This window comes from Chlamydotis macqueenii, chromosome W (assembly GCF_036417535.1).
Source record: "Chlamydotis macqueenii isolate bChlMac1 chromosome W, bChlMac1.mat, whole genome shotgun sequence".
NCBI classification, from domain to species: domain Eukaryota; kingdom Metazoa; phylum Chordata; class Aves; order Otidiformes; family Otididae; genus Chlamydotis; species Chlamydotis macqueenii.
The window spans coordinates 1422890-1450383 of NC_141592.1; the positions used below are offsets into that span (position 1 = coordinate 1422890).

Genomic DNA, 27494 nt, shown 5'->3' on the forward strand with positions numbered 1-27494 from the left:
GTACCGTCGCGTCTATCCGAAGGGTTAAAATTCACTCCGAAAGCTAAATTCCTCATCTTTAATGGGAAAATTGACAAATGTTGCGCAGAGCATCTTTTGTTTGAAGATCTCCGAGGAAAGATAGATACCCGACAGTTTCCCTGCTCCGGGCGATATTCCTGGAGAACTAGAGACAAAACGATTTCATGCGATGAGAGGGGGGAAAAAAAAGACTGTGAGAAGCGAAAACGCTACCATTCCTTCCAGCCCGGTCCAGCGCGGCAGGCAGAGAGCGGAGACTTAGGAAAGATCCGATGCTTTTCACCCTGGTGCTTCAGGAACCTCCTGCAAACCTTGCAGCCCGCGCCCCGCACCCTGCCTGGATTTGTCTCTTCTCCCCGTGTGCTGGAACGAGGTTGAAGCAGTAAGTTCAGATGCTGATTTCTTGGAAAGGGAGCAGGACTTCAGAGACGTTGGAACATGCTGAAGGTTTATTTCTTAACGAAACCCAAGTCCTGGTTTTCCCCTTTCTTTCTGGAATCACCAAATAGATTTTGGGGTCGTTAAATACCCATCATTCCAGATTCTTTTTGTCTTTGAGCAGTATCCGCAGAGAAAACCTCCTCTTTTCTGAGCAGCATCCCAGTTTCGTGGTCTCCACCTTGACCAGAGCTCTCACCGAGCCGTTTCCATCTCCCCTTCCACGCGGGCTGCTCTCCCAGGCCGACACCAGTACGGGGCTCAGCTTTGCCTGCGCCCTCCCTAATTCTCTGAGGTCTTTGGGACCAGCCGCTTCATTTTCCTGTGCATTTCCCAGCAGCCAAGCCAAACCACGTTGCTTGGTACGGAATGTGCGGCGGGTGGGCGATGCGAGAGGATTTTACCTTGTTTTCTGGATTTTTTTCCACCATTTCTACCCCTCCTCCGCCGCAGGCCCGTGCTCCTCCCGAACGCCCCGCGCATTGCCGCACGGCCGGGTCACCCGTTACCAGGAGCAGGGTGGCCGTATTTCGGCTTTCCCCTTGCAGCTGGGGCAGAGAGCCCGAGCCGTTCCCCTGGGAGGCCCCATGCCAGAGGAGCGTATTCGGGGAGCCCCGATCCCCTTGGCGCCATTGACTCGATGTCACCGCAGCCCCGGCGCGGTGCCCGTGGCCTCTCCGCGCTTCGGGTTCTCCGTCTCTACAAAGGGAAATGGCGGCAGAATAATATTTAACGGCGAGAGGGGCTGCGAGGCCTAGCTATCTAACAGTCCTCCATATGGCAACGCGCGATAAATGAGGAGATCCCTCCCCGGATTCCTGTGGCAGAGCGGGAAGGAATCCGAGTTTGCAGGATCCCACATCTCTCTTCGGTGCTGCAGATCGTTCAGCGGAGAGGAGGGCAGCGAGAAACGCTGTGCGCGCTTTCATCAGCCCTGCTGACGGTTCACTCTGCGGACAAATTGCTGCGCGTGACGGAAAAAAAGGCCGCACGTGGGTTCGTAACGTTAGCCATGTGTCCGTTTGCGTGGCGTGCGCCGCTTTTTCTTAGCTTTTCCACATTTTTTTTCCTTTTTTATATAAAAAAAAATAATTGTGCAACAGCAGAATATATATAAATCTTTCTGAAGTTGTAGTGCACGTAGATATTTATCATTTTACAAGACACTGAACCCACTTGGGAGAATTTCTGTAATTGCTAATGAAAACCATTATACTACGGTGTGATTTTTTTTCTTCCTAAAGGCTGAACGTAAGATCAGGTCCTTGATCGCCTTGTGCTTCAACAGCGCTTATTTATTTTGCAATGGCAGCTCCTGCTAACGGAGAGCAACTGACCAGGAACTTCTGGAACTGGTTCCCTCTCAGTAACGCAGAGCAAGCAGTAATCAGCGCTGATCGCTCTAGATTGCACTTCAGCTGCAAAAGCCGAGCTAATCCCGTCTAATCTGAAATTACTTGTTCGTTTTGTGGTGTGTACAATCGGTGAAATGCAGGAAATATTAAAAATCTTACTCCGTTCATTTATTTCACCGCGTAGTTCTCCAGCGGACTCTAAACTACGGCTGTAGTCTCACGTTGAGACCAATATGAAATTCCCAGTGTAGGAACCTCCCGTCTCTTCACGGAGAACACAGAAAAAATACCAGAAATTAACCTTAAACGCACTTTCCTGTCCGTTTCCGTAGTGAATCCATGGGATGTTCTGGCCCGCTGTCAGGCCAGCAGAATTCCTGACCTCGGGCTGGAAACGCCGATGCCGCCTTCCCGTCGTGGCGGGGTCTGCTCACGGCGCCAGAGCAACGCGGAGAAGCCGCCGTAGTATCGCTGACCTCAACGGTTCAGATGTCACCAGTCAGCCGCCCGCCCACCCACAAAAAGAAAAGAAAGAATGAGATTTTTAAAATCGTAAAGGTGGGGTTGGGTTTATTAGCCTCGGAGTTCCCATTTCCCGGCTCTCTCCACAGTTATTGGGAGTCTTCAAAATACAGAAGCTGAGATCATCTTTGTTTGGTTTTTTTTTGTAAGATAAGTTTTATGGAAGGTGATGGATAAGCCAGAGCGCCCGGTGCCCTGCCCCGCGCCGGGGGTCCGGGCCAGCCCAGGCTCAGCTGGTCCTTGCAGGCCAGGGGACGTGCTCAGCCCAGTCGTGTCTCAGAACCGGCTTATCTGGAGCGGAAACATGGGACGCTGGTTTGGTTTCAACAGATCGTTTCGATCTAGGGTTTTGTTAACTTCTTGCGCTATCTAGTCAATACAGCCTGTACAGCATTTGAGGTAAAAGGAGAAGACATTCGGTATTTTACAGATCAGCCTTGGTGGGTGCTGGCAGAGACGTCCAATGGTTTGTTCTGGTGAGCTCAGACCAACTCTTGCCGCGTTCCTGGCTTCCAACCTCAGCCGCAGCTCCCACATCGGCCAATGGTTTTGTATTAGCGCAAGAACAGGAGCGCGTGCCGCTGCGACACTGAATGGGTCGCTTGCTTAAAACCTGCTCTGGACGGAGCAGATGTGCACGTCTAACGTGCTCAAAACGTACAAACGTACAAGCATGTGGTGGAATCAGCACTCGCCCTGACACCCTTGAGTGGCTGGCTGGTCGTTTCAAATCAGGAAAAAAATCGCCAAAGCCCTTTTATTGAAATTATTTTAAAATTTACCAAGCTCTAGCTACCATCGGGACGACTTGACGTACGGACAAAGAAACCCTCTTGACGAGGACTCTCACAGCGGCACGGCCGTAGATGCCAGCCATCCCGGCTCTTCGGTCTTCTGGGCTGCACCCCCTTAAAACATCTGGTGGAGAGTTTGTCCCCTTGACCGGAGAGAGGGGCCGGGTCCCGTGCTGGGAGCAAGGCTCCTGGCAGACGAGGCGGAGGATTACTGGGTCGATGAGGATTGCCCCCGCTAGGTAGTCTGTAATATTAAAGCAGATGTACCCGCGTTTGGCTGGTTAAAGCAGCTTTTTAGAGGCTGTGGCTTTTAGGATCTGATTTATTCAGCTAGCATCTGTATGATGAGATATTTATACTGTATGCAGTCCGTGGTGCACGCGCATCGGCATATGAACCTCTTCCTGGGGAGAGAGGAGAGAATATGATGTACGAAACCGTAGGAAAATAAACGTTACAACAATTACAAAAGAGATTATTATAAATTATATTATCTAGCGTTCGGCAGCTTCATCTCTTAACTCGGTTTGTGATCCTGCAAAACCAAGACCGGAAAACGGCCACGGCGTGTCCCGTCTGCACGCGGCACGTGACCCAACACCTGGCCGAGCTCTCTGGGGTTCGGTTTGTGTCCCCGGCTGAGCTCTGCTGCCGCCGGCGCCGGCCCTGCGCAGGTACTGACGGAGGGATTTTACGAAACCTTTAGCTCAGCTCTGGCATCTCCTAAAACAGACCTGGCTTTGGGGAACGGCGCTTTTTTTGTTCTCCTTAAACAGGAGAGAAGCTGGTGGGAAAAGTCTGGTGGGGCGTGAGGTGAGGTCACCGCGTGGGACCTGAGCGGAGGTCCTGGTCACTCAGCTGGGGCAAAAAGCCACAGCTGGGGGAAATTCTTCACGCCTGGGCATTCAGAGGCGCTTCTCCACCCGCAGCGGGTACGTTTGAGTAACCACGCTCAAGGATTTGTGTGAGAAGGATGAGATTATCCAAGCGGCCCAGACTTAGAGGAATACGGGCTATTTTAGTCTTCTTTCTTGATATTTTACCACTCTCCGCTTCAGTTTGTGGCTGGAAGCTTGTTGTCCAGCACATAGCTTCCCTTTCTTCGATCCTCTTCTGAGGAGCTCAGTGACAGCAGTGTCAGGAACGTGGTGGCTCTCTCTTCCAGACACGCAGCGTGCCGGTGGTGGAGCCGTCCATTGCAGCACCCCTGGTTGAGCCAGGAAGGGTGCTCACAGGATGAGGCTCTTTCCGCGTTCTCTGTCTTGAAAATCCTGCTGGAAAAGCAGACACCCATTCCCTGCTCCCCTCCTAGACCAGGGGAGAGGGCCTCCTGTGCGAGCTGCAGAACCCACCTTTCTGTCCTCCTTCTTCTTCCTGGATTTCTCAAATGCTGCTGCTTCTTCTTGGATTTTTCAAATGGTTCTTCTTGGGTTTCTCAAAGGGTTCTTCTTGGGTTTCTCAAAGGGTTCTTCTTCTTGGATTTCTCAAACGTTTCCTCGCCCTCTTCTGGAATTTGCTGCTCGGGTCTGACAGAAAAGAAGCGAGGAGAGAATGGAAACGTAGATAAATATACACTAAATTATGTCGCGGAAGTCGCGGCACTGATTATTTCTAGGCAGCCCGACTTGGTTTCTCTGTGTCTTCACCAGTCGGCCGTACTCTGCCTGGGTGGCTGCTCTGGGGTGACCGGCGGTGCAAGGGGAGAGCGGAAGAGGCGGGCTGTAAAAGACGTTACTAACGTAGATGATGCTGAAGTACCTGGGTTCTGACAACACGGCCGCGTACCGTGCCATCCTGCCTTTGCCGTGTCGTGCTGCGTAGGTGACGGACCGGCCCGAATGCGTCCCTACTCGTGTTTGAATACTCATCCTTGACCCTTTACATGGCAAACAAGTACCTCTGGGGCAACGGAGGCAGCGCCTGGGTAGCCAGGACCGCAGGGAAGCTGCTCCTCCTCGCCGGAGGAGGCCGGCGCCGTGCCCGGTAGCGGTGCGGGGCGGTGGGACGCGCTGTCCCCGCGTCACTCTTCCCCGCCTGCGCCTCGGCGTCTCCACGCTGCTGCCAAGCTCTCGTTAAGACGAAGGACGTGATTGCGGCGTTGGCGGCGAGGGCTGGAAGATGTCGGCGCTGCCTGACGCCCGCCGGCGGGTGGGCGAGCGGGGGGGAGCAGCTCGGCAGCGCAGATGCGGGCGCGGGGGGTCGGCGGGGGGTCCCGCACAGCTGCACCTGCGACGTCCCCCCGCACCCGCGCGCCGGCATGGCCGGAGCCGCATCCCGCCGGCAAATCCTCGCCTCCGTCGGTGCCGAGCGCTGCCGGGGAGCTTGGCTCTCCAAAGCTCGCCTTAACAACAAAACCCAGCGCGGAACAACCGCTTGTGCCCGGTTCAGCAAAAATCCCCAGCGTGGCCGCGGCACGGCCAGATGCAAATGCGTAGAGCGCTGCATTTGGAGATGAAAACACCAACAAAGATGTAATTTTTTAAAAAGGCTGCCTCTCGTCAGATAACTCCCCTTATATTTTTAGCGGTTTGAATCAACGGGCTCCCAGCTCGTGCCAGGCGGCTGGGCACGCGTCCCCGGCCGTGCCAGTGCGCCCACGGCCGACCCACGCGCCCGAAAATCGGAGGGTGGGAGCCGGACGATGCCATGGGGGGGTCTCAGCGCTGGAGGGCGCTGGGACAGAGGGGCGGCCGGGCGGCGGAGCGCCGACGTGGCCTTGCCTGCCGCTGTTTCGACGCCCTGCACGCCGTAGTACTCCTGGCTGTTGTTGAGAATGTGAATTTTGTGGAAGATACCCATTTCTATTTCTGGGAAAGAAAAAAAAAGGAAAAATATCCGGGACAGTCACAAGCTCCCGAGCGAGGCAGGAAAACACATTAAAGTTATCTCAATGTATGTGCCGAACGCAAATATGAGATGGTAAAGTAATTAATTTGTATTGTCACGTGGTGAGGGTTCTGGCATGGTCACGGGCTGCAAACGGCGTTAACTTCTTGCCACGTTACATACAATACGTTTATACTGAAACTGCCCGTTCCGGAGCAGGACAGCACCGCTGCGACGGGATCCACGTTAAATCGGGCTCTTCCCCGCTCCCAGCTTGCAAAAAACCATCCGCAGTCATGTCCGTGACGCACCGGTCACGACTCGGGCATGGCTTTTCTGAGTCGCGGGTCTCCTGCCGTTTCCGTCGTCTGTGGACGTCGACACGCGAAATCCGTAGAATTATCCGGTGCCGGTCAGCAGAAGCTGGTTCTGCTGGAGTTAGGGATTGTTTCCGCGGCAGGAAAGAGATTAAGTGAGATGATTTAAAGGTCCATCCAATCTAATTTTGCGGTAAAATTTGTGCTAAAATGTAATGCTAGTTGTATAACTTTGTGTGAAGCTGTGAAGCTACAGCTTTTATTAAGAGAGGAAATTCCGAATTTTGCAGTTTGAAAGCGCGGAAGGGAAGAACCGGCTTCATTTCTGGGTGCTTTTTAAATCATCAGAAGGGTTTGTATAATGAATGAGCAAAGCCCTTTGTTGTTTTTCACACCCGGAGCATGAACACCCACATTTGCAGGGAGTTAGTTGCATGAAGCAGGTTTACCGGCGTCGTAAGCGGCCGGCCCCGAGCCCCGGGTCGGGGCGGCGTTTGCCCCCCCGTTTTGGGGGAGCGTTTTGCCGCGCGCTGACCTGCAGGCGTCGGGCTTTCTGGCCTTGCGTCTCCTACGCCGAGGGTGGTTTAAAGGTTACAAATGTGATCTTGTCAGATTGACAACTAACCGTTCTAATGAGGAAAAAATCCTCAAAGCATGAAATTTGAATGAAATGTGTGATTATAATTCGAGTCCTGTTTACCCAAACCTCTGGGGACCTCCCGAAGAAACGCCGAGCGAGCGAGCGAGATAAACCTCCGCTCGTTCCTTCCCCCTGCCGTTCCCTCCTCTCCCGTCCCAGCCCCGCGCGCCCACCCGGCCCATCCGGGGCGGAAAAGCGGGGAGCGAAAACTTGGCCGTCACCCTCGGCCTTGACCTGGCTGGCTCGGCCTTGACCTCGCCGGCCCCGCGCGGCGGCCGCGGTGCGACGGCGGGCCGAGGAGCGAGGAAGCGATTAAAGTTGGGCCCGGCGAGCGGCTGTGCGCTCGGCTGGCATTTGCAAATGATTGGGTTTCATTTGGGATCGATTCCCGGGGGCCCTCCTTCCCCGCCATGCTCTGGATTTGGCAGGGGGCTGCACACACCCCCCTCACCCCCCCGCCATTTTATCCCCCGTCCGTTTGGTGAGGCCGGTACCGCGCGGGGTGAGGGGGTGTCAGCAGCGCCCGGCGGGCCGCGATATTTATTTAAAACCTGTTAAAAAATTTTAATTTTTTTTTTTTTAATGAAACGGGGGGGGGGTTGCGCGGGGCTGCGCGGGCAGGCTGCGGCAGCTGCGCACAATGCTGGGAGCGCGCCAGCAGCACGGACAGATGGCGGAGTTATTAGATGTGCATCATACGATTCCCTTCCTGCCACTCGCTTTTTAATCAAATTAAAACAAAAAAAAAAAAAAAAAAAGGGGGGGGAAGGGAAAGGAAAAAAAAAAAAAAAGGAGGGGGAAAAGAAAAAAAAAAAAAAAAGGCGAGGAGAGCGAGGGAGCGGGAGAGGGGGAGGCAATTAAGCGCATTTGTATTCCGCTCGGAGATGGGCCCGGTGCGCGGGCGCGGGGCGGTGCGCGGGCGCGGGAGGAGCGGGGCGGGGGGGGGCGGAGGGCGGGGGGAGGAGGAGGAGGAGGTTGGAAGGCGGCGCGGGGGGGGGGGGCGCGCAGCCTCCGCCCCCGCGCGGCGAATGGTCTCGCCCTGCTTTGCATATTGAGCGCGCCCGGCCCGGCCATCTGGGAACATGCGAGTGGCGGAATTGTTGTGAAAAAAAAAAAAAAAAAAGAAAAAAAAAAAAAAAAAGAAGAAGGAAAGGGAAAGAAGGAAAAAAAAAAAAAAAAAGAGGGAGAAGCGAGTTCGAAATAAAAAGTTGTGCGAGCGGGAGCGGAGGGGGACGGCGGGACCATGTACTGCGCATACACGATCCCCGGCATGGGCGGCAACTCGCTGATGTACTACTATAACGGGAAAGCGGTAAGCGGCGAGCCGGGCACCCGCGGGGCCGCGCCGGGCCGCGCCGGGCCGCCGGAGAGCCCGCGGGGGCGAGCGGCCGCAGCGCCGGCCGCCGGGGGCTGCGGGGGCGGGGGCGCGGCGCGGCGCGGCGCGGCGGGGTTTTTGGTTTCTCTGTGCGGGGAAAGTGCGCCCCGGCGTTCAAACTTTGGGGTGAAGGGAAAAGAAAAGGAAAGGAAAGGAAAGGGGAAAAAAAACGGGCGCGGAGCGGGGCGAGCCGCGGGCGCGGGGCCGGGAGAGACGGGAAAAATCAGCAAAAAAAACCCAAAAAACGCCATTCCCGCCCGCGCTGCGGTGGCTTGTCCGACTTCGGCCCTTTTTTTTTTCTATTCCCCCCCCCCCCCCCCCCGCTTTCAAACAGAAACGCTTTATTTAAGAGGAAAAGGAGAAAAAAAAAAAAGTGTCTGGTATTTTGTGCATAACCCCAGCAGAAGGTTTATACTTGCCATCTGGAGGTTTATTTTTTTTTTTCTCTCTGGCTGGGTCTCGAGAAGGAAAAGTATTTCAGTAGATTTTAAAATATGGGGGGGGGGAAGGGGGAAGGGCGAGGGGAACTGTTGCTGGAGGGAGAGGGAAATAAAATTGGGAAATGCTGGGGAGGGAGGGCAGCGCGGGGGGAGCGCAAACTGCTCCCCTCCGCCGCCTTCCAACTTTTCCACCTCCTTGTGTCCAGCACCAGTCGGGGTGGACTGGTTAGGCTGGGAGGGAACTGGTGAGAGTTTGAACGCGGGCCCGGTGCCGACCGACCAAACTCATCCTCCTGGCCGGGGCTCCGCGTAGGCGCGCGGGGCAGCGCGGGTCGCTGCGTGCGGAGAGGCGCGCTGCGGAAGGAACATCTGTTTGGATAACTGCGATTTTTTGTTGGGGTTTTTGTTGTTTTTTTTTTTGGTGTAATATGTGCTTCTTGGCGAGAGTTGTGGGCCTCCTCTTTTGTGTTGAATATTTTGCAAATAACGCGTCGCGCTAACGCGGGACGCTGGGTTTGTGGGTCGCGACTGAGGGCATCTGCCCGGGAAGAAACGACTGAGAGAGAAAACTGCCGAAAATAAAGATGTGTACATTCGCTGCAGGGCTTTTTTTTTTTTTTTTAATTAAAAAAAAAAAATTAGTCATTCCCGTTCCAGAGCTGCTCAGCTGTACCTGACATTCCCCTGCTTTAAAAAGTTCCCCGACGCCGCTGTTCGTCCTCGCGCGGTAATAGAACCCCGGCGACGCAGCCCGGGAGCAGGAAGCGGCGATGCGTGGCGCCGGGGCTCCGGTAAACGGTTCTCGACACTTGGGCCAACTTTGGGATAATTTGAGGTTTTCCTTGCGGGGGGGGGGGCGGCGGGGGGAGCTGGGGTTTTCCTTTTGTTTGGGGATCCCCCCCCACCCCGTTCGTTTTATTTGGGTATTTTGGGTGGGTTTCTTTTTTTTTGACGTCGCAACCAGGGAAAGCTGAACGCCCAGCCTGCCTAGCGCGCGGTCCCCGTCGCCGACATCACGGTGTCGTCCCGCGGCGCTGACATAAAACTGCGCGCTGTGACATCATAGGGCGAAGACACCCCGCTCCGCGGCCGGGCCTGTTCCCCCGTTCTTTGTCTTTTTCCGAAGGTGGGACTCGTCAACCAAACGGCGACGTATTTCCACGCAGCGGTGGAAGGTGCTTCCAAAACGCCGGCCTGGCCTGGGCGAGGGTGCCCGTCCCGCGCCCCGGGGACCGAGGCCGACACCGCGGCCTTTGGGAGAGGAGGGAAAGCGTTCCCGCCTCCGCTCCACAAGCGGATTTTTTTTTTTTTTTGGGTGTTTTATAGAGCCGGCATTGTTCTGGCCGGGGTTCGGCATTGTGCGGCTCTTGACGCGGTGCCAGGCATCGTGCGGAGATCGGGGATGCCATGCATTGATTGTTCCCAACGCCTCCTCCCGGGGCCGCACCGCTGGCGGGCTGCGCGCCCTGCGCCCGGGCGCCGCAGCGGAGCGCGGGCTGCTCTCTCACACAAGTTCCCTTCTGCGGGAAAGACAGTTCTGAATTTCTGAATTCCTCTCTTTTTTTAGGTTTTTTTTTTTTTTCCCTTCCCCTCCTTTTTTTTTTTTTTCCCCAGTGACAAGTCAATTACTTGTTTAAATCCAGTTTGAACTCTCTGAACTGCGAGCAGGCAGCGGAAGCAGGTCTTCCCTGGGAATAAACAAAAGAAGGGAAAAAAAAAAAAAAAAAAGGCAAAATCATTCCAGAGCCCTCCGAAGCGAAGTTGCTGTGGGAAGAGGAGCGTGGTTGGGTACAGGAGTCGCAAAAATGGCTGGAAAAAAAATTAAACTGCTGCAAATGCCAGATTTGCAGAACACATTTGCTGCAACTTGCTTTTTTCTTTTCTTTTATTTTTTTTTTGCACTGGCAGGGCGTTTTAGGAGAGCTCGCTTTTTGCCTTTAACTGTTTGCTGATGTTCGTCGGCAAGAAATCTCTTCCTTCACGTCTCTCGCGACGGAGGATATTTGTTTGAGAAAATCTTGAAACAATAGCAAAACTGCCGGCGCCGCGTCGTAAAGTGTAAAGCTGAGCCGGTGCTTGGTGGTGACGTGCGTGCTGCAATATATACGCTTTTTTTTTTTCCCCTTAAAATACCGTAAAAAAGCCGTTTTAGCCAAGGAGTTAGAGATGTGCAGCGCTATCTGTGAGTAACGAGATTAACACTTCCATCACGTCGCACGCCGTGGAACGGCAAGGGCCGCCCTGTTCCTAAGCCCTGCTTCTTGCTGCCCGGGCCGGGTGGGAGATTTTAGGATTTGCACGTTACCTGGACGGGGCCGGGTGCGGGGTTCCCGGCTGGATTTGGTTGTCGGAAGGGCTGGTTTTCATGGCGTCTCACTGGGATTTTGATAAGGGATTATTTGGTGGTAGGCAGTAGATTTAAACGCGTGGAACGCTAAAGAAGAAATTACTGCGAGCGAAAATGAAAAGGAAAAGTGGCAAAATTTTCTTCTAATGGTGTCCTAAGATCGCCTCCTCAGCTCCCACCGCGCGCGAGTGTTCAGTCATACACAGAAACCTGCAATTATTGTAGTTGCTCTTTTGGCTTTATCCTCACACGCTCCAGCCCGTCTCCCAAACTCCTTGTTTTGAAATAAGTTATTTGTCAAGTCATCAAATCGCAAAAAAGTACACGCTAATGAGTTTTTCCTGTTTGCATTCCGGCTGCTATTCTTATTCCGAAGCTTTTCAACTCCATAAAGTTCCTAGATGAAGATGAATGCTCCGCGGTATCGTTCCCGCTAATAGGCCAGGCCAAAGAGTGTAATAATTCCATGTACCACGCTTCCCAGTGACAAGTGAGGAGTTGTGAATGGCACGAGGCTGGCGTCGCTCTGGGAACGCCGCGGAGAAAGTTCTCCTTTTTTTTTTTTTTTTTTTTTTTTTTTTCGGAGCGCGAGGAGGAGGAAAGCTGGAAAATAGAAATGAGAGACCCTGCTCCGTGCGCCCTTTTGGGCTGAGCCGGCCGTAATTCAGCGGCGTGTTTGAGGCTCATCTTTGTTTAAGGGAACGTCAGCGTTCCGTTTGCTGGGAATATCGGGAGTACTGACACGCAGGTCATAAAAAAAGTAAAATTTATTAGCCAAAGTTACAGGATACCTTGAACTATTTCCGAAGCGTAGGGATAGACTTTGTTTTTCTGCAGCAAAGTAAGACTGAATTTACAGCTCCTGCATGGAATTGCATCCAGGCAGGGGTAGCTCAGGCTTCCTGACTGGAAATCCGCCTGTGCCTGCGGAAACGCTCGCTCTTCTCAGGGCTGCGAGGAGAAGCCAGAAAATCCGGGAGACTTCTCCAGTGCCGGCGGGGTTTGGGGAAGGGCTGGGTGTTTGTATCCTGAATTAATCCCGTCTCGTAGGCTCCCTGCTGACAGCAGGGAGACAAAATTCTGTCCGTTAAAACTGCACGCGCCCCGGGGTGCGTGTCGTTACGGGCACCCGCGCGTTTTGGGTCTGCGTTCCGGAGGAAGGGAAGGGGGACGGAACGGGTTTATTCTGAATTTTGGCGTTTGCAGGAGTAACCGCAGCGCTGACTTAAGGGTGGCGACGCCTCACTGTTCAGTTAAATTGACGCTTGGCAGGTCTGGCCGCTTTCTTCCCGTTGTACCTGAGGGAAATCCAGGCGGCCTGGTGTCTGCAGAGCTGCCTTTCGCCGGGGTGTTTTAGGATTTCTGACAGCGCGGTGTTCTTGCAGGATGTTACGTCGAGCCTGCGTTTAAATCTGCTTTGCATATGCTGATCGGAAGGCAGCCTCACCCCTTCGGCTGTGCCAGTTTGGAAACGGTTCTGGTGGGGGTTGTTTTGGTTTTTTTTCCCCAAAAAGGAATTATAAATAGAATTGTGTTTGAGTTGGTTGGAGATGGGTGGTGGGCACGGAGAAACGATGTTGGGGTGCTGACATCTTCCAGCAGCCGGTGTTCGGAGCTGCTTTTTTGTGGGCAGGGCGGGGGGGGGGGTAACAAAAGGCTTTAAATACCTTTCCAATTGATCTCCAGGAAATTGTGCAGAAGAATTGTTTGTTTCCTGTTCCAGCAGGAATCTGGTTTGCATTATGCCGGGTTTACTGTAAAATTGCCGTGGCACTTGGGAGACGTGGGATTCGCTTATTTTGCGCAGGGAATTTATTTTGAAAAGCGAGTGTTTGAGCCTATGTTGGCCAGTTTCTTCCCGGTCTTATGATCTTGTGTTGCTGGTGGAGCTTTATTATTATTATTATTATTATTATTATTATTATTATTATTATTATTATTATTGGGATTTTTTGTTTGGTTTTTTTTTTTTATCTGGTGGGAAGCAGTGTGGTGGGGAGGGTGGGAGTTGCCCTTCCTTTGGGTGACTTTTCCATTCTTTTCTCTATTTTTTTTTCTTTCTTTCTTTATTTTTTTTTTTAAAAGGGAAGTGAGTTTTTGTGAGGACGATGGGGCGCAAGGTTGCGTGCCGGTTTCCTGCGCCGCTCGTAGCTGGTCAGGTGGATTTTCAGCCAGGCTCCTGGGAGCAAGCTTAAAATTCCAGTGCCCCCAACCGCGATGCGCTACGTCATCGCCGGCGCTCCCTCCTGAAAATCAGAACGCGCTTCTGCCGAAAATAATCCCGCGCAGAGCAAGAGGCTGTATTTACCTAACGTACCCAGCGTGTTCGTATCAGAAGTGTTTGTAGTTATTATTTAGTTAATCAAAAGATCTGCTGGGGGGGGTGGCTGGGGTCGCTAGGTCACACAGGGTCTCTCGCTCTCTTGCCTTCCTTTTCACGGCGGGGAAATTCTCGGGCTCATTAAAAAGTTCCTGGGAGCCTCCCCCGGCTCGGTGTTCTCGGACCTCAGCAGGTCTCTCACCACATTCAGCATCTGCCTAAATATTTTACTTTTTTCCATTGTTCTGGCAGAGCAGGTCAGCAGCACCCAGAAATCCAAAAGCTTAGATTTCGCTGGAATGGGTTTGTCCCCTAAAATCCAAAGTTCAGAGCAAGCCTTACATAAATTCAGTAAGTTGAGAAAAGTATCTTCATTTGTAAGGGGTTTTTTGGGGGGGGCGGGGTGGTGTGAAGTTTGTGTGTTTGTTTTTTTTCCTTGGTAGTGGTTTTTTCCTTTTTCCCGAGAAAGTCTTATCCCAGTGTTCTCTCCTGTACGCTAAAGGGACTTTTAAAGTTGGAAGTTGGGGGCAGGACGAGCAGGATCAGCCCTTTGCTCTTGAGGGATCTGTCCTTTTGTGCCGTGGCTTGTCTGGTTTCCTGAGGCGCAGCGTCAGCTCACGACGCGCGCAGCTTTTTTCCCACCCCACGTGAAACACGTAACACGGAGCAGAAATCGGCAAATACAAGCACGAATACGCTGCCGTTTCTCGTGTTCAGTTTGGTGCTTCGGCTTTGAGTTCTTCCCCCCCCCATAAGGACTTGATTTTTGCCTGTAAAATAAATAATATTTGAAAAAAAAACCAAACCCCAAACCCTCCCCAGAGCTGGAGCAGAGGAAATTTCATACACCTGCAGAGCTTTATTAGGTGTCTGCCCGGGAGAGGGGCTGGTGTGCGAGCCCATGTGCGCCGGATCAAATTGTTCCTTAAGCCCTTCGCGACTCTCCGTAATGAAAAGCAGCTGGGCGGGAGAACGGGGCTCTGCAGCCCCCCGCGTCCCCAGGAATCGCGCCGGGTGCCGCTGGCGGCCCTCGCCCGCCGGCGGCCTCCAGAGACGTGCGACCGGGCCGCGGCGGGGAGCCGTGCGGGCCCCGACGCGGGGGACGCGGTGCCGGTCGCGCGGCAGCTGCCGCCATTGTGAGCGCCCCGCCGGTGAAAAGGGGCCGGGAACAATCCCGGCCAACGTTTCGACTCGGCTTCTTCACCTCCGCGGGCGCGCGGGGCGAGAGCGGCGGGGCGGCCGCGGCCCCGACAAAGGGGATGTCCGCCGTGAAAAACGAATCGCGCTGCTTTAAAAATAGCTCTCTGCTCGCAAAGTGGCTTTTCGTAATGGCAGTTGAAAGAGTTTACGGGTGAATCATCGCTACTGAGTTCTGTCCTTAGCCCTGTACGTTGAATTTCTTCCCTTTTTTTTTTTTTCCCCCTGAAATCTGTGATAGCAGCAGTCGCACCTCCTGGAAGACACAGTGCGCGGATAACTCATCCCTCAAGGAGAACCTCCTGGAAAAGGTCTTGTGCACTAGCTACCCCTTTTTTTAAAAAAAAAAAAAAAAAGAATAATGCTGAATTACTGAACGGCTTTCTAATGAATAAACCAGGCCAAATTGATGTACCGTGCGTCTTTAAGCCCATTCACTTAAGTACTGACGTGATTAAAATCATCAAATGTATTACTTAAAAAATTAAAAAGGATAAGTTCTGCGCCCCATTATTTTATTGACTTTTAAATACAGATTGCAGACATGTTTGCGTTCCTAACGGCGTTATCGGGGCGGGGGGGGAAGTCGATTGCCCGGCGTATGGTTCCTGCTGCACCTGCCGCCGCGGCCGGGCTGGCTGCGGGGCGCCAGGGCTGCCTCCCCGCTGTGAGCCGCGCACGGGCCCGCCGGCGCGTCGAGAACGTCCGTTTGCGTTCTGCCGTCGAGTGGTTAAGGGGCTTTCAGAAACCTTAAAGGGAAAAAAAAAATTGCAAAGGCGAGGAGAGGTGCTGCCCGCCTCCCGGCGCCGGCGTGGTTTTCCCCCTCGTTTCTGCTAAATATTGGTTATTGCACGCTCTGCTTCTTCATCTTGGGTCGCTGGGGAGGAGAAGAGAGAAATATTCCCGTTCAGCTGCGCTCACCGTGCCCCGCGTAGAATAGGTGGGATATCAGAGCTGAAGGAGAAATGATTAAGCTATCGATGTCTTTTAAGTGGTGGTTGTTGGAGGTGCTTAGACAATCACGGATTTCGCGTTACGCAGCGGCTTGAATGCCTGTGATTTCTGAACACCTGACGCGCCTTGCGTCTCGCTTCCGTCCCCTCCAGCTTCGCGGCAAAACGTCTGCATAAATACATCCCCAATCTTGCCGTGGCTGTTGGGCTCCAGGTTGTTTTCAGAATTAACGCTGTTTCCAGATGAAAAATACTCTCCAGCTGTGGCGGAGAGGGGATACAGAAAACCCGCTGCATCTCTTGAGTTTTAAACCTTGCCCCTGCCTCTTGCAGAAGGTGAATCACTCGCGGCACGGTTCAGCGCCGGAGCCCGTTACGAGACGTCCGCGTGCTCCCGGTGCCGCTCCTACGGGAAGCTGGGCTGGCAAAGAGAGGGATGAGTCTGGACCAGCCGTCTCCCCCGCCGTCACGTTTGCCTCGCGTCCGGTTTGCGAGGCTCGGCGATGGCCTCCGCCGGGATGCGGGGCCGATTTTCCTGTTCACACCTGAAAAAGAGCCGGGGTCGCGCCGCAAACGTGCGTAGGGTAACGTAGGCTGGTAGGCCGTGCTTCGGGCCGGTAATCCCAGTTCCCAGCAGTCGCGTAATGGAACACAAGCGTTGCTTGGCCGGGATGGTCGGGACCCCTGGCAGGGGGGTCTGGGGCTGCCGGGGAGCTGGGAGCCCCCTGCCGGGGTGGGTGCTCACGGGCACCTTCGGTCACCAGATAGAAAATAACTTTTTTTTTTTTTTCTTTCCCACCGATGGAGAGTTCTAACTCGTCCAGAAAAACCATCTCCAGGATAAAACTGCCGGTCGCTATTTTTGTCAGGAAAACAACAACAACAAATGGTGGGGATGGTTGTTTTTTTTGTTCAGCTTCCTAAATTAGCATTTTACAGACCGTTCGCCGTCTCCAAAGTTAAACACGTGTTGTTTTCAGTGCCTCATTAGCATACAATGCTTTGTGCTAATCTGCCTCAGGCAGGGTTGGGATGCAAGGTGCCTGCTCCCAGCTCGGCCTCACATCCCGGTGGCCGAGAGCCGCCATCCGTTTGGATCATCTTTTTTCTTTTTTTCTCTTTTTTTTTTCCTTTTTTTCTCCTTTTTTTTTTTTTTCCCCAGCCTGTCCTTTTCTCACACCGGCACATGTGCGTGTGAGGCCATTTCTGATCAGAAAGGCGGTGGAGGTGGCCACCGTTCAGCATCTCTGTGACTGGAGGATTCAGCCTTAGGAACCGTAGTCTGCTGCAGCGTCGAGAGGAAACAAATATCCCCCTCCCCGTTCCCGGGGAGCGCCGTCTCCCTCGCTTAACGAATCTGCGAGCGCCGTGCCAGCGCACATCTGTCTCCTGAAGAAGGGCTGTTGGCTCTGCCAAAGCCGAGAGAGGGCACCTTGTAGGGGAAAATAAAATTACACATGTGTAGACAGCTCTGCGCTGATCACCCCTGGCAGCAGCCTGGTTCCGATAATCCCCCTCGCCGCCCGAACCACACACGCGGATCTGTGGAAGTCGGCATACAAAATAAGTCCTGCAGCTTGCATCGCACGCAGAGAGCTGCCGCAGTTCCGAGGCTGCAGTTGTAGATCTTCAAAAGATCTAGGCTGAGGTCTTTGATTTGGTATGCCATTAACTCACAGGACGGTAATTTGCTTTCAGGGTCTTATTTATAACCCTAACTATTTTTCATAACCACTTTTGCTGTGCTAGAAGGAAAAGGGAAGAAAGGTCCACTAAATAAAATCACGCCACGTTAAACCGTCCTTTTTGCATCCTGTGGCTCTGTGTTTGATCTGAGAGGAAATCACAGTGGTTTTAGTTTCGTGGGACGTAATCCGGGGGAAGAGCCCGTGCCTGCCCCGGGTGCCGCACTGGGAGCTGGCCGGGATGCGGGCACGCGGTCCGCGCCAGTCCTGGGTCCAGCACTGCAACAGCCACGGTCTTTACTTTTTTTTTTCTGATGTTTAAAAATGCGGCTGTTTTCTGAGGAAGAAATATTTGGGGGAAGTTCAGAAAGTTTTAACCCAGAAGAGTGGACAGTGGCAGCCGGGCTGCTGGCTCGGTGGTTTGCGTTTCCGAGCGGCCTGTGCGTACGTGACTGTGGGCTTGCGCCGTTTGTGACGCCCTGACGTCCGTCTGTGACGTCCAGCCTGCCCTCCCGGTCACCCAGCGCCATTTTGTCAGGTCTTGTGCGCTTCTGTCAGCCCTCATTTGCCGAAAAAGGGATTTTCTTTAACGTCTTTTCTAATCTCCAGCAAGACGCAGACCAGGTTCTTGTGTAAGCACGTACACGCGTGGACTGGAAATCTTCACGTGCCCAGGTCTGTGCGTAGGAAAACTCCCGGCTGGGGGTATGCCCGGACTCTTCCTTGCAGAAGAGAGAAGGGAGGCGTAAGCGCAGGCCTTCACGGGCGCGCCGGTGCCTTCGCAGTTACCGGCGCGCAGGTGGGAGCCCTTTCAGGTGGGAAGTTTGGAAAATTTTGACCGTTAGTGGCTTGGTTTTTGACCGAGGTTTAGTGGCTTGGTTCCCTTCCTTCTGAGAGCTCTGGAGAAGCAAGCACAGCCTTTTTCAGCTGTATTTTGAGCGGTTTTACCCCTGCAACAACCGCAGATCCCAAGCTTTGCCCGCTCCTCTTTGTGTTCAAGCAAAGCAGATCTGTAAAGATCTCTTCCAGAGCTGATGCCGCAGCGGCGATGTCCTTCGCTCTGGTGACGCTAACGGGTAGGGAGTAATTGGTTTTCTGAGTAGCTCCTTTCCACTTGTGGCAGAGACACGGGGTTTTTTATTTGAAATATTGCTGTGTCAGAGTCCGAAGTCTGGTTCATAACCGTATTTACTTTGAGATGCTGATTACGACGGCTAATGACTGCTTTATTAGAGCAGGAATACCTTTGGCTTGGCCTGTGGCTCTCGGCTAACAAGCTAATCTTTCACTGCTCGTGCCAGCCGCGTATTCGGATACCTCGTGTAATTCTTCCTTAGGATGGTCCTATTTGCATAAATGCGTTCGTATTTTTTAAATTGCGTTTTATACCTATCTTGTAGATCGGCGCCAGCGAGAGCAGAGCCTTTTCAGACACTTTTCTTGGTGAGACTGGGCATCGGGAGATAACAGTGTCGCAAACTGGCAGATGCTTTATCCTGGAGCTGGTGATGGTGTGCGCAAACCATCGTTGTTTTTTTTTTTTCCCTCGCAATAATTATGGCGTTAAGAGGTATTTGTGTTGTGTGCTCTCTTTCAGCTTGCACCACGTTTGGTTCCTGTTATGCAAATACCGCTTTAAACTTAGAAATGCCAATTTGCATTAATATTTTGGTTTCATATAGCCAGCTATTGCGTCGCAAAAAAACAAGTGCATTTTAATGAGCATTTGGCAGAATGTTAAAAAAAAGATATGGTACTCATTAAATTCTATTCTATGAAATGCAGTAGTTTGTTGCCAAAAATCATTAGGGTAAAATATAATGCAAGTTTAGGCCACAAGTACGGCCCTCATCGCAGAGTGCTGTGACGCTGCGGAGCTGCAGAGCCGTGGCGGCGTTTGCTGCATCCTGCAAACTTCTCCCCTCGGCCACGAAGCGGCCGCGCTGCCAACTTCAGCGGTTCTCAGAGCCCGCTTGCCATCTCCCGGCGTTTCCACGTCTTAGCCTGCGATCTCTTGTTGGCGTCTCTTGGGTTCCGTGAATTTATCTGATCCTGCAGACTTTGGAAAGATGCAAACGCTGAATTGGAAAATAATATTTAATTCCCTAATGCATTTCAGAGCCTAATTTTGCAGCCGGCTTTTCATTAGGCGTAGGTTCCTTCGGCATCCCTGCCCCAGAGGCGCGCGCGAACCAAGGCCTTGGTGGCATGGAGGAAGGACCGCGGCATCCCCGCGGGTCGGCGGAGCTGCTCGGGAGGCTCTTCTGCTCCCAGGGGGCCTTTTTGTGTCAAAATTAAGTAAGTACGTGTGCATATAACTACACACGCGTGGAAGTCGCTGCCGCCCTGCACTGCTACAGCTCTCTGGATTTTCTGCCCCTCGGTCGCTTGGTTCCTCGCTGTCCGAAAATGCGTCTGCCCCACGGGAGAAAGAACATGAGCTGGGAAGGCTCGCCCTCCTCCAACTCTTTTTTTCCTCTTAAAAAAAAAAAAATTTGGCGTATGAATGTTGGAAACGCTTCCCAGGCTGATGCTGGAGGAGCAGCTTTGCTGTACGCCGGCTGAAGGAGGGCTAGGACAGGGTTAACCCAACCCTTTTCTTCATTACTCAGAAGTGATATAGACTTTTCTTTGACTAATGTAGCTTAATTAGTGGTCAATTAAAACTGAACATTGTTGAATTGAAGCTCTTTGATCAAAATCCTTGGCATGGTCTCCCTTTCTTTAACTAGCCACCATCTTGAATTCATTTGGAATCAGTAGTGTAAACAAGTTTAAAACTGGTTCTTTTATAAGAAGTCAGCAGGCTTGTATAGCTGTGGTTTCTTTCTTTTCCTTTTTTTTTTTTTTTTAACTTCTGTAGGCGGCAATTCAAAGCAGTGTTAAATGAAAACAGTGCTACACCCTGAAAAGTGCGTTTTTCAAAAAAAAAAAAAAAAAGCTGCGTTAATTAATCAGGATTCAGTGGTTTCTCCTTGTTCCATTTCTCGTCATAATCTGTATTTTCTCTCTGGTGAATAATTTCATTATTATCTGAAATATATCTTGTCTCATAATTGGGCAGCAGTTGTTCAGAGCGTGCTCGGGGACTCCGGAGTTGACAAGCAAGCGAAAACAAAATTGGCAGAGAGAGGGACGTATTTTAAAAGCAGGACAGGGCCTTAGATTTAATTAGAGGAGGGCAGCTTTGACTTCTGGTGGTGTTGAGCAGCAGGAACTGAAGAAAAGACTTGCTGCATCACTGGTAAATTTGCCTTGAGGGGTTATTTTAAGAATTACAGGTTTCTGGTAAGTGAATGCTGTGCTCAAGGAGGGCACCCTTCAGATGATGGTCATAATGTGTCCTCTAAAAATATTTTGGGTTATATTTTTATTCTTCGCCTAATAGTTCAGTCATTGCGGCAGTGAGCTTGCACCAAAGACAAAGATGAAAATGCTCTGTCACGGCTAAAAGCTTTGTGAAAAGTCCTTGCTGAATGTTTGCTAAAAGCTAAAGCGAGCTAGAACACGGCTGTCAGCGCTGACAGGGGATAACGTGGGTTTTAAAACAATGTTGAGGTTTTGATCAGCAGGCTTCTCTTTATAATACAGATGAAGCAGGCTGAGATTTTCAGAATAATATGTATTTATCACCAAGTTTCCTTTAAATGCAATGATTTAAACTAGAGTATTCATACTTTTATAACACCGTATTAATATTACTTAAGAGCTAAACTCTAAAAGAAAGCTATGGTTTGTGGCGGGGGGAGGTTTGTTTGGGTCTTTTGTTTTGTTTTTTTTTATTTAATTTTCAAAGTTTTCAGTCGTTGGGTAGAGTTTCCTATCACTGTCCTTGCTGTTTCCCTCCGCGTGCTCTCGGGCTGTCCGAGTCCAGCGGCGCCCATCGCATGGAGTCGCGGGCCCGGGTTTTGGGGCGTGTTGACGCCATTCACGCTCCTGAGACGCGGTTCTCCGGCCTGGGCCTGGCCTGTTTTGCGCGCCTAATTTGTGCGCACGATTACAGCCATGGCGTAGCCCCGCGGCGGCGTACAAAGGGTCGCGGAGCCGCGGCGCGGGCGCAAGCGCTTCATTTACATGCGGTCGCGGTGATGGGGAAAACACAACTCAGAGCGTGTTTGGAAATCAGACCCCGAGAGTACCCTTCATCCACAGTGCTTTTTAAACACTAGCAAACTCGCTTCTCAAATACAGCTGCCTGCAGCTCGAGCCGCCAACCGCTGGAGCTCTACAGCAGTGTTATTAGTTCTTTTATTTTTTTTTTCTTTCCGATTTGAATCCGCCCATCTTCACATGACAAAGTTTGAGTTTGAGTCAGACCCGGCCAGGCCCGAATCTGTGTGTCAGCCTGCTGAATTTCCCATGGTCGCCCCGAAACCGCGCGCGTTCGCGTGGCCCTGTTACTCTCAGTATTAATCATGTTGGCTCAAAAACCGCTTGCTGGCCGCTTTTGAAGTGCGATTCAGCCCCGAGAAACGAGGTTCGAGGGGTTTGAACTTCTGATGCATTTATTTCGGCCTAGCGCTGCTGCACGGACTGCGGCAGAGCGTGAATTTGTGTAGGCCGGTCGGGCGCCGGCCTCCAGACATCCCCATCCCACCCTCTCCTCCAGCCTGGTACGTTTGCTTCCTCTTTTCAATCAAACTATTTTATAACGTGAATCTCCCGCTGCAAATCATAAGAAAGAAGTTTAAACAAATGACTTGCATATTTCCTAGCTGCTACTGCCTTGCTCCAGGCTTTAATTGTAGGAGGGACCAGGAGGAAATTGCTCCGCGGCGATGACATGAGCAGATTTCTTTGTCGTTGAATGATGGCGTTTTCAACTTTTAATCCCTTTCATCAGAAACTGGGTGAAAATCGTAGTCCTAAACAATAATTAAAATAAAATTTCCATCTCTTGACAGAGAGAGAAATTGTTGATAGTAAATGTGCCTTTCAGCCTTCCCTCATGCCTTCTCCCGAAAGGGCTGATTAGGATGTAATAATTGGGGATGATAGCAGGAGGAAGACGACAATTCCATTTAATTAAAGATAATTTATTTTACTTTAACTTGGTGATGTCCCACATGAATAAGAGTAGATTTAGCAGATAGATTTATTAATGGGTACTGACATCTCTGCTGACATAAAAAGCAAACATTTTCTTTCCTCATTGTTTTTATTGTGTCTCGGCACCTGAAACCGCTGTCACCCCACTTCCCGCCGGGCCCGGAGATGAAGACATTTCCGCAGAGGGCACAGCCCGTGATTCATTACCCGAGGCGGGTCTGAGGCGCCGGGTTCGCCTCGGGACCCCCCTCTTCCTAAAAAATCAAACTGCAGGAAGGCGGAATCCGGTCTGAGCAACTTTCCGCTTGTTGCTGAAACCTTCGTTTCCACTTGAGTTGGTTGAGCGTCCAGTTATCCTGGAGTTTCCCAGTTCACCCAGTGAAATCCCACTTCTTGGGAGGCGCCATCCACCTCTCTGCCGGCACAGGGATGGGCTGGAGCTGGGGCACGACGTGCCTGATGGCAGGCTTGGTGTCCTGGCTGGTAGTAGGGCTACTTCCATCCCTAGCCCTCTCCAGTGAAACACGGTTCCCTTTGGGTCCTCCCAGTCCCTCCCAGTGCGCCCGGCTCGGCCTGCGCCCGCTTCATTCCCCTCAACCGACGCAGAAACGTCGCAGCTCTGCTGATGGACGCCCGCCGTGAGGGTACACCCGGGTGTACGGCCCGCCGCCGTCGCCACTATAGGCAAACAGATAAGGCCTAATTAATGATTGTATGTGCTTTAAATTACCTCATTGCACCGTGCTAGGTAGATAATGACCAGAAACTCTGGAAGATTGCAAAATTAAGGCTCTTTTCTCGCAGAGAGAGTTGAGAGGAAAATCTGGGCAGATGTCTGAGACATTCACTGTCTCTGCGTGGATTTGTAAACAGAGCGTAGAAAATTAAAAAAAACCTAATGCGGAACGGTTCTCAGTAAGTGCAGTGGAGAAAAGGAAGTTAGAAAGCAGATCGCAGAAGAAGGAAAGTGAATTAAATACTCTTCCTTTTCTCTTTCTGTTTTGGGAACTCCTTGACTAAAAAAATAAAAGCTTAAAAGCATGCTATCTACGTGAAATGTGAGTAAGAATTCACGTATGGAAACGGCCCCTGGAACTCGGCCAAGTGGCACCTTTGTTCTTTTCATCGTCGCTTTTATTTCCATTTTCCCACTCTTTTTCCTCTGCTCCCTCTTTATTGCTTTTTTTGGAGGTCTGGTTCTGCCTGGCTGAGCATCTGCAGCTGTTGAAACCCTGGTAATTGCAGGATGTCAACTTAATTTTTAAATTTTGCCCCATCTCTCTGGTCACCCCCATGGTTCTTCGTCCTTTCCTCCTGCCCTACCAGTTTTACTCTTTTGCTTCTCCTCCTGGACATGTCTCCTGCTCCTCCCCATTGCCCTCCGCATCCTTGGGGTCCATCCCTGAGCCCCGTGGTGACGAGGCCGATCTAGCCGGTGCTTGCCGTGAGCGTTGCGTGTTGGTCTCGCCCAAATTGTGCAAGTTGGCCAACTCTTTCTCTCCACTCATCCCTGTGACGTGGCGGAGGCTGATCCTCCTGTGCTCACATCCTTGTGACCCGGAGGCTTAAAAAAAACCCCAAAAACCCCAACAACGGCAACAACAACAAAACAGATGGCAAGGCCACGTCCGTCTGCATGTTGCTCAGCTGTGCCGAAGGTTTTGTGTCTTGGTGCTGCTCTCTGATTCTGCCCCTCTTGGCCGGTGGTGCCAGCGATCCCGGGCGTCCCCCTTTGCTTTGTCCCTCCTCTAATATGTTCTTAGAAACAGAATCGTAGAATCTTTAAGGTTGGAAAAGGCGTCCGAGATCATCAAGTCCAACCATCAACCCAACACCACGTCCTGAAGTGCCATGCGTACACGTTCTTTGAACACCATGTTCTTTGAAGGAGATCTTTCTGCTGTGCGCATCGCTATGGCCCATTGCTACTTGGTTATTAAATTTCCCTCCCTCTGGATTTTTCTCTTCTTTTCTTTCTGCTTGGCTTTCCTATCTTTTCATTCCTCATCCCTGGGGCTTCCTCTTTCTGATGGCCAAAGCCAGGACACTCTTGCCATGGGTGGCCATCTCCCAGTCTCTCCTTGGCCACTCTTTGGTGTTCTCCTTTTCCCGCTCCTCTTGCTCTTCCTTCCCTTTCCCTGATGTCTTTTGGGAACGGTTGTGCCTTGGCGAGATGGTTTGGTGAGCTCTGCCTCCTGGTTGTCCGAGATCCCAGAAAAACGATGTCACCTTCGAGCAGAATTCACCTGCGGTTCCTGACGTGGCTGGGGCTGGTGGCCTTCGCTCTTGCTCTGCTTTGATCCGGGACAGCTGCGCGGTAGAGACAAACAGCAGAAAGAAATCAGAGTCTGAATAGAAAATCTCCGCGTCTATTTGTGTTATTGTTGCTTTTTTAGAGTGTGTGTTACTGCAGAGGGATGACATAATGTTGTAATTTTTTTTTTTTTTTTTCTCTAATTTAGTTGACCCCTTTTTAACTTTGGGCGTTCACAAGATGCAGTATTCAGCAGTCCCATCTGGAAGACATTTTAACTGAACAGGATCCGTGAACTTAGAGGATCAGATAGGGTGGGATAAGGAAAAAAAAGCCAGGCGGCTAACGTTCGGGGCGTGCGGAGCGCGGGGCCGCTCTTTGTGCGAGCGGTGATCCTGGCAGGAGCAGAACAACTGTGTCTCGGTCCGGATTTCAGCGTTCCGCCTCGAAACGGGCTGTGGTTTGTGAAGCTAGCGCTTTGTAGCGGCTTTTGAGTCGACGTTGGTCTTCGCAAGCTCCGACTCGACGGCGTTGGGGCGAGCGAGAGGAAACATGGGCCCCGGCGGGGCAGCGGCGTGCTGGGCCGGTCCCGCGCGAAACCGGCGCATCCCTGCCAACGCCGCTGGTGCGGAGCCTTCACCGGGAGGCACGAGGCTGCGGTCACGAGCCGCCCTCGGCGAGGGCCTGACACGTTTCTTTTAATAAACGCGAGCAGCAGGAGAGGAGGTAATCACGAGACTAAGCCTGCTGCAAAGCCCGCGGCCCGGAGTCGGGGTTTCCGACACGGTGCGTGCCGGAGAACCATCGTCAATTAAAGGACGGGCTGCGAAGGCGATGGCGGGATGCGTGCGTGTCACCCGTCTCCCACCTGCGCTGGCTCTCCGCGGCGCTAACCGACCTCTGCCGTTAACCCCGGCCCCGCCGCCGCGCCGTACAGGTGGTTATCCCGGCCCCGTACACTTGTTTTTCACGGTGCGCCGTGCACTTAGCGGCTCAGCGGGACCTGCAATTTCATACCTCTCACGGGGCCGGGGGGCGGTTTGCGTGCGCTTTTCAGCGTCGGGGCTCATCTGGTCTCAATTACCGTTTGATGGCAGCGCCAGGCCCGAGGCCTCGCGCGTGTTTGTCCTGTGAGAAAGATCTGGAAGAGCCGACATCTGGTTTTGATTGCCGCGATTGCAGGTTGATAGAATAAACGCGGGGTGAGGTGGGTGGGTTTTCCTTCCGGCCCCTTCCAGGCCGGGCTGGTAATGCGCTTCGCTGGCGGGGCTGCGCTTTTCATCGGCCCCCGCGCCCCACTCCTCTTCCTCTCCCCCCCCCGCCGCCCCGCTCACCCGCGGCAACATGTGGCCGAAATTAGGGACCTGCGGTTTGAAAAGTGCCCTTCTGCTGGAAACCCGGAGCAGGTCGGCCCACGGAAAGGGGGGTCTGCTCCTCGCGCATGTTAAAGTACAGACTTACTGGGGTTTTTGGTTTTTTTAACGAAAAGATGGGGAGATTCATCCATAGCCTGGCAGAGCAGTCGCTGGTCTGATGGCGGAGCTGGGGGGAGCATGACAGCAGCGGAGTGTGGCCCTTGAGAGCTTGTGAAGGAAGGCATAGTGATTTTTTTATTTATTTTTAAAAAAATATTTAAATTTTATAGTGTTTCCGGTGAGAGCGTTTCCCTCTGCGTGCTGGGGACCAGGCCGCAGAGGCTTCAAGCGGCCTTGCTGAGGAGCAGCCCCGCTCGTAGGAGCGCGCAACAGGTTCGTGCTCACCCGGGAGCGCGAACGGCAGCGGTCGGCTCCGGGCCCACGTGCCTTCGGCCCGGCTAGCAGGAGCCAACGGGCAGCACCGCGACGGAGGTCGGCAGGGAGCGGCAGCGAGCGCCGGCTCCTTGGCCAGGAAATTCTCCCCTCCGTGCGAAGCCGACGTCCGCTAACGCCGAGCGAGGAGGTTTATTCCTCCTGACGGCTCCGATAGCCACTGCGCTCTGCCGTTTGGTAATGCACTTGTAATTTAATCACTGTTCTCGTTGAGATCTTCGTTTTGAAGGAGTTTCACCCTGTATTTTAAAGCCCCTGGGCTGCTGGTGGATGGGTTTGTTCTCTCCACAAATGTTTCCTTGGAGCAGGTACCTGTTTAAGTGGGCTGCTCCGTATACAGAGCTGCTCTCGGTCACGGTTGTGTTTTACAGCCTGCGCTTTGTGCCGTGTGTGCCAGGTAATAGATTTTTTTTTTCCCAGTTCCACCCTGCTTGTGAAAGCCGGGACGGAGCTGCCCAAGCCCCGTTGCGCTGACGTGGCCATCGTGCCAGAGAGATGCCCTCCCGTCCGGCCTGCCTCGCACGGAGCGTCTCACGAGCAGGAAAATGGAGACTCGTTTCAACGTGAGGGGAAATTTGGAATCTGGCAACGGCGTAGCCGGTGCCTGAGAGCGGAGGAGAGGCGGAGGGAGTTGAGGAGAAGAGCCAAAACGGAAGGGGAAAAGACAATCCCTCGCATCTCCTCGCTCGGGCTGGGTTTCCAAACACCTGCAGCCAGCTGCTCCGGACGGAGAGAGCGCGGTGGGTCGGAGGACGGCCCGCCCCACGCTGCCTCGGCGCTGGAGGCGTCTCCCGGTACCGGGCAAGCACACACGTCACCGCCGGTGTTGTCTGCGAGGGGCGGCCACGTCCCTGACCCGTGGGGCTGCGGGTGGGAAACCAGCACCCACCAGCGCACCTCCAGTTCACTCAGCAGCTAACGTGACTCATTATCAGGAGTTTTGAAGGCCGTTTATCGTTTATTCAGGAGACTCCGGATCCCCAGGGCTTGAGCAAGCGAGCGCCTGGTCCATCCGGCCCGCCAGCGCCCAGGGATGCTCGGCTGGATTCGGCACGGCCGGAGGCCTCGGGGCAGCGCGTCGGCCGCTCCGCACACCAAGCCTCTTGAACGCTGAGAAATGGAAGCTGTTGGAAAAGCGCTCCCAGGACAGCCA

General features: G+C 52.8%; 1 protein-coding gene across 11 annotated transcripts in view; it reads left to right on the forward strand.

Moving 5' to 3' along the window:
- The window catches only part of TCF4 (transcription factor 4), a 192636-nt gene that overhangs the window by 129484 nt on the left and 35658 nt on the right, over positions 1–27494 (forward strand). For 2 of the 11 annotated variants that reach the window (XM_086769700.1, XM_086769703.1), the window contains exon 1: positions 7935–8225. The exons of 7 other annotated variants lie outside the window; for them this stretch is intronic. In XM_086769700.1, the coding sequence (XP_086625826.1) occupies positions 8157–8225 (69 nt within the window). In that variant the 5' untranslated portion in view covers positions 7935–8156. Of the gene's footprint in view, positions 1–7932; positions 8226–27494 lie in introns of those variants that run through there. 2 more of the 11 variants (XM_086769702.1, XM_086769701.1) reach the window with 2 other exon arrangements.